The 13,123-nt window shown below is 44.9% G+C and overlaps 1 protein-coding gene across 1 annotated transcript in view; it reads left to right on the top strand.

Annotated features, from left to right (window-relative positions):
• LOC306648499 (uncharacterized protein) overlaps positions 1–13,123 on the top strand; it is a 54,225-nt gene that overhangs the window by 7,121 nt on the left and 33,981 nt on the right. Inside the window, 1 exon segment of the mRNA XM_079118694.1 lies at positions 2,029–2,279. Coding sequence (XP_078974820.1) covers positions 2,029–2,279 — 251 coding nt within the window.

Below are 13,123 nucleotides of genomic sequence, written 5' to 3'. Positions count from 1 at the left end.
CACCCCACCCCCCGCCGCCAAAACCCATAGTGGTTTTGTTAGAATTAATATAAATTTGTAGATGAATTGGGAAGCCTTTGGAATTTGGAAACGTCACATTATAAAATATACTAGATGAAGCAGTGTGAGTCCCCATTCAGTCAGCTGTTATGTCACTTAGTATATCAGTTGTACTTGTTCTGTGTTTTAAATCTGAGTTTTTCACATTTCTTTCTAAATTTATTCCTGCATTTCAACCTCTAGGGGAGGTTTTTGCTACTGTTCATAGAACCTCTTCTCATGGTATTTTAAACTGCTTTAATTACAATATCTGAAAGCCACTGATTTTTATGTATTTCTGCTATAATGAGGCAGTTTCCTGATACGTTTATCACTAACAGCTTTTCATAGGTTCTCTTGGGCATTCTAGATAGTTGATCATAGATAGCATCTGCAACTGATATTTTGACCTAATCCTTTCTTACATTAAATCCATATTTTGTTTTTTCCCTCACATCATGGACTTGCACTTGTCTGATTCCTAACTTTAAGCAATAAATAAATAAATAAATAAATAAATAAATAAATAAATCAGTTTTCTCTATTAAGTTACTGCTGACCGTGGTCTTTTTCAGACATTTTATGGCTAGTCTAGCACATATTTATCTCAGTTTTAAATCAAATTAAGGAAAAGTCTCCTTCTCTTCCAGTTTCACTAAAGTTTTTTTTTTTTTTTTTTTTTTAAGCTTTGAATCAGGATTTGGTCTTGAGTATTCTCAAGTCTATTCTCAGCTCCTGACAAGATGATCAAACTTTTTTCTTTGATTGATTATAAACATAGATGTGATCGAGTTGAATCATATGTTCCTCTGTAAAGCTGGAATCATAGAGGCTCAGTAGAGCGGGGCTTGCCCAAGGTCCCATGGGAGGCCGGGGCGGTGTCAGTCAGAGGAGCTACTGTAATCAACAACCCCAACGGCTCCACAGCTCAAGGCCAAAAAGTTAATTTCAGGAGTACCGTTGTACCAACATCCCAACCACGGGGCCTGGACTAAAGATAACGTAGAGAATGGAGCCGTTGGGGACTTGATCCTGCCGAGTGCAGAAACAAGGAAGAAATCACAAAACACATCAATTTATCCCACACTTTACTGGCCAAAGCAAGTCCATGCAAGTCCAAGCAAGTCCGTGACAGAGATGGTCAGATTCCTGAAGGATTATACAGAGCTGAGAGGCAGCTCTCCAGGTTCCCTCCCTCTGCCCAGTACAGCACACAATGATGCTCACCCATGGGTATACCACGTGGACCCAAGTCTGGGTTGTACACTAGGAGATCATGAGGGCTCCATCCAGGGGGACACTTCTGCAGTGGTTGATTCCACCTTGGGATATGAGTGCAGGATCTGAGAGTGAGGGTGGTGGGGCCAGGGTGCACAGAAGTGTCAACTGAGATGCTTCATAAGCATGACATGGCCGCCTGCCAATCAGAACTGTTACCACTGGTGTGCTGGAACAGGGTCTGGGAGGCTTACTGGGTTAGCTGCTGACTGGGGGTGGGCCTTAGGACCCGGGGGAGGGGCCATGGTGAGCCAGACCCGAAGCTTCGAGCAGTAACTGTATATCCTTTAGAAGTAGTTCGGTATTCTAACAGCCAGTACAGATCTGCAACCAACCCACTGAACGTCAGCCTAGGAGGGAACCTTGCAGGTCTCAGCTCACCTATGCCTCTCTTGCTGCTTTGCATAGGATACATTAAGGAGGTTCTTCCATGATCTTCATAAAGCTTAGTTGATAATATGTTCAATCAGAGACATACAGAGAAAGGGATTGTGAAAGAGGCAATGACAAGGGACCAGGAGATTCAGAGGAGATGGTACAGGGCAGTCGTGATGAGGTGGAACAGACAGGGATTGTGTACTCAGATTATTTGCATGGAGGACAAGAATATGAGCAGAAGTGCTTCATGTGTAAATGTATACAAATGAGCATGCAAATGTCCAGGAGGAATGGGCGCGGCAACTGGGTGCTTTCCTTCTCTTATGCCCCCAGGAAAACGCATCTGTCTGGGCGAGAGCCTGGCCCGCTCCGAGCTCTTCCTCTTTTTGACCTCCATGCTGCAGAGCTTCTCCTTGGGCTGTCCCAAGGCCCCAGAAGACATCGACCTCACTCCACTGGTGAATGGGCTGGGCAAGTTGCCCCCTGTGTTCCAACTCTGCTTCCTGCCCCGCCATAGAGAGAAAGAAGAGATGCAAATTTCTTCAGGATCCTTCCGTGTGGTCCCCACCTCTGAAAAGAATGAGGCCACTTGAGCTCCTCCTTGTTGCCTCTCTGCTGTGGAAAGTGAGTTCTGTATTCTGTCCTCCATCCAGCATGCTGTGGTCTCCATTTACCTCCGAATACCTTGAAAGTTGACCAAGAGAAAAGGATCAAGTAATACCCTCAAGAGCTTAGTGCCACCACCCCTCTTTTTCTTCTGCCACAAAACTAATACAGTCCTTGATCGATCTGCTTCTTCAGTCTGAATCCACAAATAAAGAAAATTTGCAACTCCATCTTGAGTTGACTTTTTATAAAAATAAGTATGAGTAAGAAGTACACATTAGCTGTTGTAAGCATTGGAGATTCTGGGATTCCTTGTTACTGCAGCATAACGTGGCAAAACTAGCTGATAGAATATTGCTGCAGGTGATACAGGGAAAGAAAAAAGAAGAACCTGTGGCAGCGATCATCTCTTGGGAATGAGTCTCAATTCTTATCTCACTTTGTATTTTCCATGTACCTCCCCACCAGTTCTTTTATTTTTCTTTTTTTTATTTTTATTTGTTTTTATTGTAAACAAATGGGATACATGTTGTTTCTGATTGTACACGGAGTTACAGCATACCATTTGTGTAATTGTACATTTACATAGGGTAATGATGTTTGATTCATTCTGTTATTTTTTCCTCCCCCCCCACTCCTCCCAAACCTCTTTTCCACAGTCTGGCTATTGTGAATTGAGCAGCTAAAACATTGACGTGGCTGTATCTCTGTAGTATGCTGATTTTAAGTCCTTTGGGTATAGGCCGTGGAGTGGGATAGCTGAGTCAAATGGTTGGTCCATTCCAAGTTTTCTAAGGAATCTCCACATCCCATCCATCCCATCCCATCCTTTCACCTTTAGTCTGTGGATGTCTTTTTCTATGAGATGAGTCTCTTGCTGGCAGCATATTGTTGTGTCTTCCTTTGTAATCCATTCTACCAGTCTATGTCTTTTGATTGATGAGTTTAGGCCATTAACATTCAGGGTTATTATTAAGAAATGATTTGTATTCCCAGTGATTTGGCTTATTTTTGGTTTTTAAGTTGGTTTGGTTTCTCCTTTGAGTGGTTTTACTCTAAGATACTTCCTCCCTTTGCTGACCTCCATTGTTGTTTTTCATTTCTTCCTCATGGAATATTTTGTTGAGAACATTCTGTAGTGCAGGCTTTCTACTTGTAAATTCTTTTAACTTTTTTTTTCTCATGGAAGGAATTTATTTCATCTTCAAATCTGAAGGTTAGTTTTGCTGTGTATAGGATTCTTGGTTGGGAATCATGTTCTTTCAGAGCTTGAAATATGTTGGTCAGGCCTTTCTAGCTTTTAGAGTCTGGGTTGAGAAGTCTGCTCCTATCTGTATTGGTCTCCCCCTATATGTAATCTGATGCTTTTCTCTCGTGGCCTTCAAAATCCTATCTTTATTTTGAATGTTAGGCATTTTCATTATAATGTGCCTTGTTGTGGATCTGTTGTGATTCTGTGCATTTGGTGTTCTGTAAGCCTCTTGTATTTGATTTTCCATTTCATTCTTCAGGTTTGGGAAATTTTTTGATGTTATGTCATTGAATAGGTTGTTCATTCCTTTGGTTTGTATTTCTGTGCCTTCCTCAATCCCAATGAGTCTTAAATTTGGTCTTTTCATGATGTCCCATAGTTATTCGAGATTCTGTTCATGATATCTTATCATCTTCTCTGTTAGGGTGACATATTTTCAAGATTAAATAAATTGTCTTCATTGTCTGAGGTTCTGTCTTCCAAGTGGTCTAGTCTGTTGGTGATGCTTTCCATTGAGTTTATTATTTGGTTTATTGTCTCCTTCATTTCATGGTTTTCCGTTTGGGTTTTTTTTTTTTTTTTTTTTTTTTTTTTTTAGTATCTCTATCTCTTTGTTGAAATGATCTTTTGCTTCCTGCAGGTGCTCTTTCAGCTTATTGGTATTATCATTCATTGCCTGCATTTGCTCTCTTATCTCATCCTTTGCTTTGCGAATCATCTTAATCATGTATAACCTGAAGTCCTTTTCTGACATTTCTTCTAACATACTGTCATTGTAGTCTATTACTATAGAATCTAGGTTTGTTTGGATCATTTTCTTCCCTTGTTTTTTGATGCTGTTCATGTATCGTCCCCTCTTGCGCTGCAGATCTGGGGTATTGCAGATTTCCCCCTCTAGGCTTATAGTGGCCCTATAGCTTTCCAAAACCCATTCTTTAAGGTTAGAAGAATACTAGCCTTACCCAAATCAGACACTATGCAATCCTAGACCAAATAGCTCATATGGGGATAATAATATCATGTAAATAAGGGAGAAAGCTACTCTGATGGAACAGGTAAACTGAAGGAAAAGAAAGCAAGAAACGTAAAGAAATAAAAACATAAATTTTTTTTAAAAAAGGAGAAAAATGAATATCTACTGTATAATAGTCATATACTAATGAAACCTCCCAGTGTTCAGAAGCCTGATGTATGAGAGGTACCTGACAATGAGCTTCAAGCATCCAGCAGGCGTCTCAGGATGGGATTTGCCCCACCTGGAGATGGGAGAAACGGTTTCCAGGATTATCCAGGATGGCTGCACTGGCTTCCAAATGTGTTGGCAAATGGGGAGCTGCAGTTCAGGGGTGGATGTGGTCAGCTGGAGGTCCTGGAGACAGGATGCAGTTGGTCCGGCACTGGTCCTGGAGGTCGGGTGTGTTTGTTGTGGTTGTGGGATCCAGGAGGCCGGGTGCAATCAGTTGGTCTGGGTTCCCAGTGATAGGGCCCAGTCAGTTGGTCTGGGGGTCCTGGCGGCAGGGAGCAGTCAGTTGATGTGAGGGCCCCAGAGGCAGGGAGTGATCGGTTGGGCTGAGGGATCCTGGAGACGGGACTCAGTCAGTCCGGCCAGGGGTCCTACAGGGCCTGGCTGTTGTCTCAAAATGGCGGCAGCCATGTGTAATCAAACCTGCAGGTACTGTAACAGTGAACTTCCAGGCAGAAGTAGGCAGCTGGTTCTCCACTTGCGGTCAGCGGGCAATCTGCTGGCAAGTGTCGGACGATCGGGAGGTGAACCTCGAGCGTTGAGTGATGCATAGGGGCAAGGCAGGCGATGGACAGGCGAGAGGCAGGCAAATGGCGGATGACAAATGCCTAACAGTGAGCAATCTGCTCTCAAAAAAGGCGTCGATATGTTGGCAGATTGCAGGTGATCACAGGAGACAAATAGGGTAAAGAGAAGGGGCCTGATATTATTTCATTGAATAGGTTGTTCATTCCTTTAGTTTGTATCTCTGTGCCTTCCTCAATCCCAATAATTCTTAAATTTGGTCTTTTCATGATGTCCCATAATTCTTGGAGATTCTGTTCATGATTTCTTACCATCTTCTGTGAGATCTGGGGTATTGCAGATTTCCCACTATAGGCTTACAGTGGCCCCTTTCTTTAAGGGGAGATCAATATTATCAGTGCCCAATTCAGACACTATGCAATCCTAGACCAAACAGCCCCTTTGAGGACAATAACAAAATTGGCATAATGAACAGAACGAGTTCAAATATTATCTTCAGTAAAGCAAACAGATTTGCAATAAGGTCTGCAGCTTCAAATGGAGGATAAAGAGGATGCAGAGGAATGCAGAATGTGGCTGTTAATGAGATAACAAAAGAATACACAGAAGTTCTAGATAATAGAAAGGGTGAGAGTGTAATCAAAAGAAATTGGATGTTAGCATGCAAAAAAAGGAGAAAGAGACTCTGAGGAAACCGGTAAACAAAAGGAAAAGAGAGCAAGAAAAGTAAAGAAATAAAAAACCTAAAATTTTTCAATAAGGGGAAAAAAGAAAATCTAAAGTATAACAGTCATATAGTAATGAAACTTCCCAGTGTTCAGAAGCCTGATGCAGGCAAGGTACCTCATAATGAGCTTCAAGCCTCTAGCAGGCATCTCAGGATTGGTTCTGCCCCACGTAAAGATCAGGGCGCCCAGGATTATCCGAGATGGCCACTCTGGCTTCGAAATGTGCTGTGAAATGGGGATCTGAAGCTCAGGGTGTGGATGTGCTCAGCCGGAGGTCCTGGATGCGGGATGGGATTGTTTAGGCAGGGGTCCTGGAGGGCTGGTGTGTTTGGTGTGGTTGTGGGATCCTGGAGGTGGGTTGCAATCAGATGGTCTGGGGTCCCAGTGATAGGGTGCAGTCAGTTGGTTTGGGGGTCCTGGCGGCAGGGAGCAGTCAGTCAATGTGAGGGCCCCAGGGCAGGTAGTGATTGTTTGTGCTGTGGGATCCTGCAGGTACTGTAGCAGTGAACTTCCAGGCAACAGCAGGCAGCTGGTGCTCCACTGACAGTCAGCGATCAGTTTGCTGACTGTTTTCAGATGATTGGGTGGTGAACCTCATGTGTTGGGTGATGGATAGGTGTAAGGCAGGTGATGGAGAGGCCAGAGGCAGGCAAATAGCAGACGATAGGTGCCAAGAAACAGATATCTTCTGCTGGAAACCGGAGTTACGTAGCAACACGGAACACAGCCTCCCTCTAGTCTGCCATCTTGGATCTTCCTGTTTACTTCCTTGTGAATAATTAATCAGCATCCATGACCCCACTTTCTAGTGGGAGAGCTGAACCGTGCCAGTAACTCCCAGCTCCTCTGTCCTTTTTCCTTGCCATGGAGGCCACACTCCTGAAGCATGGGCTTGTTTTTAAATTTTTTTAAATTTTAACTTTTTTTTTTTTTAGTATCTGGAATTGAACCCAGCAGTGCTTAACCCCTGAGCAACAGCTGTTGCCACCCACAGCAACAATTCCGTGGGAATTTATTGGAGGTGGATTGGGAATGAACTATTTTTATTGACTTTATCTGGGCTACTTCTTTGCTTGCTTGCTTGTTCGCTAGTTTATAGAGGAAGAGAGGCTTTGCTTAGAGTAAGAGAGGCTTTGCTTAATTTTAGAGGTGCTACGCTTTCAGAGACGCTACGTTTTCAGAGGTCTGCTTCTTAGAGGTGAGTCGCTTCTTGAAGTTGCGGGGTGTGGCGTACGACGTGCAGCCTGCAGCCTGCAGCCTGCGTCCAGCAACCTGCGATCCGAAACTGCCGCCCAAGTGAAGAAAATGTCTTATATACCAAAGGCAGCCAATCAGCTCAGGGTTAGCACAATTGAAGCACGCCCCACGGTACCAAACCAGAAAGAATGAGGAACATCTGTTGACCACTAGCACAGAGGAGACATTAACTAATTATGCAAAAGGTCATAAGAGATCTCGCCATATTAACACTAATTATGCGCCACCTCTTGACTCAATGCCAGCTGCCATCTTAGAGCTGCTTAAACATGTCTCTGCACCCTCAGCCCTTTTTATTTTTTAATTTAGAGAGAGTCTCACTAAAGTTATTTAGGCCCTTTCTAATTACTGAGCCTGGTTTTGAACTTAAAATCTTCCTGCTTTTTTCCCAAGCTGGTGGGGTTAGAGGTGAGCACCACTGCACCTGGCCATATGACCCTCTTGAAGGTACTTTCCTTGCCATGCAGTCTTGGGCACCAACCGTGGCCACACTAGCTGGCTACACTCCAGCTCTCTGTGTCTTACTGCCTCCTGTCTCCATGAGAGTTGTTGATATGAGCAGTAGTCACAATTCCTTACAAATTCTGAAGGAAGTCAAGCTGACCAGGAAGTTCTTATGTGTCTAAAAGGAGGTTTAAAAAGTCTTGATGGCTTTGTAAGATAGTAGAGAAGTGGAATGTGTTGGGAAGGGCCTTGGAGGAGTTTTTCACATCCTCTGGGGAAGGGTGGGTGCTGGCTGAGGTCTGACGCCCCTGTCCACTGCAAGGTTCCAGGACTCTGGGTGCCCTGTGTGTTTATGGAGACAGTCTAGAGTATGCAAAATGCTTTAACATGTGGTTCTCACAGTTGGAGAGTTAAGGTTCTGTCCCAGTGACCCAAGGGTGCTACCCCTAGTCCCTGCAGTGGCCATGTCTGGAGATGGTGAGTGAAGGAAATCAGCACTGGTGGAACAATGTGGAGTGGCCTGGATCCTACTGCCAGCAGCTGCTCTCAATAGGTTGCATTGTTCCACCAGTAACTACTGTGATGACTGAATGAGTCAACCCAGTGGCCCTGAATACCTGGCACTGTGGCATGCCCAGGGAGATAAGTGGCAGGACCTGCCCATGAGGAGTCGACAGTCTGGCTGCAGATATAAAATAACTGCAAGAATTAGTTAGGTAATGTTAAGTTTTCACCCTGGTGGTACTGAACAGAAGCAAACAAGTAGGAGTCTTAAGATCATTCAGGGTCCAGAACAGGTTTATTCTGTCAGAATTGGACAGAGTGTAACGACTGCATGGACTTAAGATCAGTGGGTAGGAAACACCCTTTCTGAGGGTGTTGGGGGAAAGGGGAGAAGGTATAGGCCCAGTGAATGAGGGCGTGACGTGAAGTAGAGAGGACTCAGGTGTGGAATGATGGCAGCCCAGGGAGCAATTGGCTGGTCTGAAGCTAGGAGCAGCCATAAGAGAAAGAGTGGTCCAGCTGGCCAGGCAAGATGGTCCCTTGGTGTCTTAGTCTGTTTCCTCTTGCTAGAGCAACGTACCTGAGGCTGGCTACCGTATAGAGTAGCTCACAGTTTTGAAAGGTGACAGTCCAGGATCAGGCAAGTTCTGTTCAGCTTCTGGTGAGGGAAGCCTGAGCTAAGTGACCACATGGTGGAAATGAAGAAATGGAAGTAGCCACATGCAGAAGAGGCCAATCCGCAAGAGTGGCCTCACTGCTATCTCAGGAGCTAGCTCCTTCTCTGAGGGTGCCACCATGACCTAATTTCCTCCCCCAAGGCTGCAACTCTCCAGGTCCTGCCTCCTCTTAACTCTGCTCTACTGTGATCAACCTCATGATCCCTGGCACAGGAAATAGGTAAGAAGCCAGAGGGAACTGCCCCAGATGGAAAGCTCTGAATGCCAAATGCTGGTGAGCTCCTGGTGATCCCGAGAAACAAGCAGCACATGTGGCCTAGGCACACTGTGTGTGTGTCTGCAGCCCAATTGGAACACAGACATCCACAGCCTATGAGCTTGCAGTGGTGCAATTCCAGACTGCCTGGCTCACCACCCTGCTGAGAGGACTGGGGCTTGTTGACACGCCCCTTGGAATAGTCTTCCAATGCTTCTGTTTGTGACTGGGGAAGCCCATGGCTGGTCCCCAAGGCAACTGGTGTGTGGAAGGTGGTTGTGTGGGCTTTTGTCCGCATGGGAGTGTTACCAAGATCAGCATCCTAAGGACGATAAAATTCAGCTGGTGAGAGGGAGAGGCACAAAGATGCACTACAGTCTCCAACAAGTGTTGCCATTTTCCTTTTACTATCCACTTTGTAGCTTTTGGTTTCAATTTCATAGTGATGCTTCAATATTTCTACTATGATCAGCAAGGTTATGTATGAATTTGTTCAGTTAGATTTTGTGTGGTGGTGACCAAAACATCTGATGAGAATAACTTAGAGGAGGAAAAGTTTATTTGTGGCTCACAGTTCCCGAGGTCTCAGTCCACAAATGGGTGACTCCATTGCTGTGTGCACAAGGTGGGGCAGCTGATCATGGTGGAAGGGTCTGGTGAGGAAACCTGCCCAGGACTTGGTGGGGTTAGAAAGTAGAGGAGAGGGAAGAGGGCAGGGGGAAGGGACTGCAGGTCTGATGCACCCTTCCAGGACATGCTGCTAGTGACCCATCTGCTCTAACCACAGCCCACCTACCTACAGTTACCATCCAGTGGGTCCATTCAAGCCAGGATTAGTGAATAGGTTACAGCTTTCATAACTGAATCATTTCACCTCTGAATATTCCTGCATTACCAGGAGATATTGAGGGACATTTCATATCTAAACCATAACATGTGTTATTCCTTTGGCAATAATTTCAGTATTGTCAAATGACCCCCTGTTTTTCCTATAGCGGATTGCACCTAGGGGTGCTCTACCACTGAGCCACATCCTCAGCCCTTTTAAAAATTCATGTGTTCATTCATTTATTTATGTATTTATTTATTTCAAGACTAGGTTGTGCTCAGTTGTTTAGGCCTGTGTTAAGGTGCTGAGGTTGGTCTTGAATTTGCAATCCTCTTTCCACAACCACCCGAGTTGCTCAGATTAACAGGGATGGGTCACCATACCTGGCATCGAGGAACAAATAGAAACCAAAAAACAATTTTTGACACAGATCAGTTATCAGTAAAGTGGTCTCATGTAGTCTCCTTTTGATGATGAAAGAAGCTATGTTAACCCTGAATCTTGATTGACTTGCCCTTATGCTTCCCCCCTTTTATGCTTTTGTTGGGTCCAACCCGTTCCCTCCATTCTCTCATGTCTTCCTTCCCATGTGTTCAGGGCTGCGGGGTTTGGATGTGTTCTACCCACATCCTGCTTGTGGAGGGAGTGGGTAACCATTGGAGGTGTGGGTCAACTGGCAATGAAAGCTAGGAGTAATATTAATAAAATAAAGACAAGAGGTGAGAGTTATATATATTTTCAAAGCAGGGGCATGATGGGTGGATCAGACCAGATGGGTCTGACCCTAACAAAGTGTAAAGCCCGTGCTTGCTTTATTTATAGCAGCACAGACCAAAGGGGATCAGTAAATAGCTCCTTCAGGACAAAGAGGATAAATGTGGGGAAAACAGGTGTTTAGGGCTTGGCAGTTTATGCCCATCTCCTGATGGCTGTGAGCTGAGGCAGGGTAGCAGCATGATCTGGGCTTTCGTGCCAGGGAATTCCACACAGGAGTTCCAAGAAAAGCAGCCTCCCTGCCTCAATGGCTCAAACAAAATCCATCATTCACACACAGCTTCCAAGAGACTTGGCTGATCCCCATTCTTCATGGCAGCAAACTTTTCAGTTTTCTTGCAGGAAGAACTTGGGTAAAATCATATGAGGTCTTTTCAGCATTCTGTATGGATTATCCTTTGGCCTTGGTTGATACAGGAATAGATTTCCTGCCTCATGTTTGGGGATTCTTATATTTCCAGTCAAGCACGATTTACCCTGGGAAAGATCTTCCTGATCCCCAGATGTGGCCCTGGCTTTATGTCCTCAGGTATTCCTGGGGGACACAGACCCAGGCCTGTCACCCTTTCTGAGTTTTTTCTCATAGGCAGGGGCTTTGAGTGCATATAATTTCATTCTAGTTGTTTTGCATGTATCACAAGGGATGAGGTAAGAATTAGTCCCTGCTGTATACAGACATCCCCTTGGTCTTAAACTTGCTAGACTCAAGATCTGTAGGAAGTACATCTTGCCAATCACAGTGGTGCACTTCTGCAACCCAGCAGCTCAGAAACCTGAGGCAGGAGGACTGCAAGTTCAAAGCCAGCCTCAGCAATTTAGCAAGGCCCTAAGCAACTTGGCAAGACCCTGTCTCAAAATATAAGTTAAAAAAGGCTGTGAATGTCACTCAGTGTTTACACACTCCTGGGTTTAAACCCTAGTATCCTCCCTCCCAAATGTACTGCTGTCTCTGTTCTCTCAGTTTTTATAAATTATCTAGTCTCAGCCATTCTTGATAAAAAAGAAAAAGAAAAACCAAACAAAACAACAAAACAAGAACAACAACAACAAAAAACAGACAAAGCCATATTAGGTAGTAAGGAGCTATGATTAAAATAAAATGGAATGATATTTTAGAAAGTGTTGGTAGATATGTCAGATTGCATGGCCAGGGATTGACATGGACTTACTTTATTTCCTTAAAAACTTTTTGTGGTTGTACAGATGCCTTTATTTTATTTGTTTAATTTTATGTGGTGCTGAGGATTGAACCTAGGGGCTCACACATGCTAAGCAAGCCCTTTTCCTCTGAGCCCCAGCCCATGGTCTTGCTATGTTCCTGGACAGACTCTGAAGGGAGCAGATGTGTGGCAGCAGGTGCAGCAGGTGTTGTTGAAAGAGCCTGAACAGGAAGGAGTTCAGGGAACAGCACGGAGGTTGATCAGAGTGGCCAAGGCATAAGGGGAAGAAGCCAGAGAAGAGAGGGACCACGTGGTTTGTGGTCAGGATGGTGATGGTGATTTCATTCTAAGCGACATGGGGACATTGGAGGGCTTGTGGAGGTGCAGGGGTATTAACCAACTTACCTTTGGTGCGCTTGCTCTGATCTGGAGAGATGTGAATTCATTTTCAGGAGTATAAGAGTGGTTGCAGGCAAGCCAGTGAGGACACATTGCAGACACCAATGCAAGACAAGTGTCAGCCATTCCATGATTTATAACTCAAGTTTTTATTGCAGTTGAACATCATCAAAACATGTGCACAGCCTGCTGGGTGCAGAGGCATACACCTGTATTCCCAACACTTCAGGAGGCTGAGGCAGGAGGATTGAAAGCTCTAGGCCAGTTTTGGCAATGCAGTGAGACTGTGTCGCAAAATAAAAAATAAGAAGGGCCTGTGGATATAGCTTAATGGTTGATTGCTCACCTAGCGTGTGTAAGGTCCTGGGTTCCACTGCGCTATGGCTTCCTGCTCATGCTCAAGTACCCCCATTTTGCAGGTGGGCCAGGGATGGGCGTGTGGGGAGGATCCTTGGATCTCCTCTTGGGCTGCAGAGGTGGGGCTGGGGTCCTTCATGAATGAGAGGCAACCTGACCTCCTTTTCAGGAGCTCTGCAGGCTCTGGGTGGTCTCAGCTAAGCCAGTCCTGTTGGTGATGAGGGAATGACAAGTCTGACAACCTGTTCTTCCAGTGCTTTCTCCCATCCATCATCCATCTGTCCATCTTTTCTTGATTAATCCACTTGTACTTTCACTGATTGCTTCATCTGCAATGCATCCATGGACATATAATTTCATTCATGAGCTGATGCTATGTACAAGGACAGTTGAGTGCTCTATTGGTCACTGATGACT

This window comes from Sciurus vulgaris, assembly GCF_902686455.1.
Source record: "Sciurus vulgaris genome assembly, chromosome: 17".
NCBI lineage: Eukaryota > Metazoa > Chordata > Mammalia > Rodentia > Sciuridae > Sciurus > Sciurus vulgaris.
Note: the sequence above shows the minus strand (reverse complement) of the source record. Positions and strands in the feature narration are given on the sequence as shown.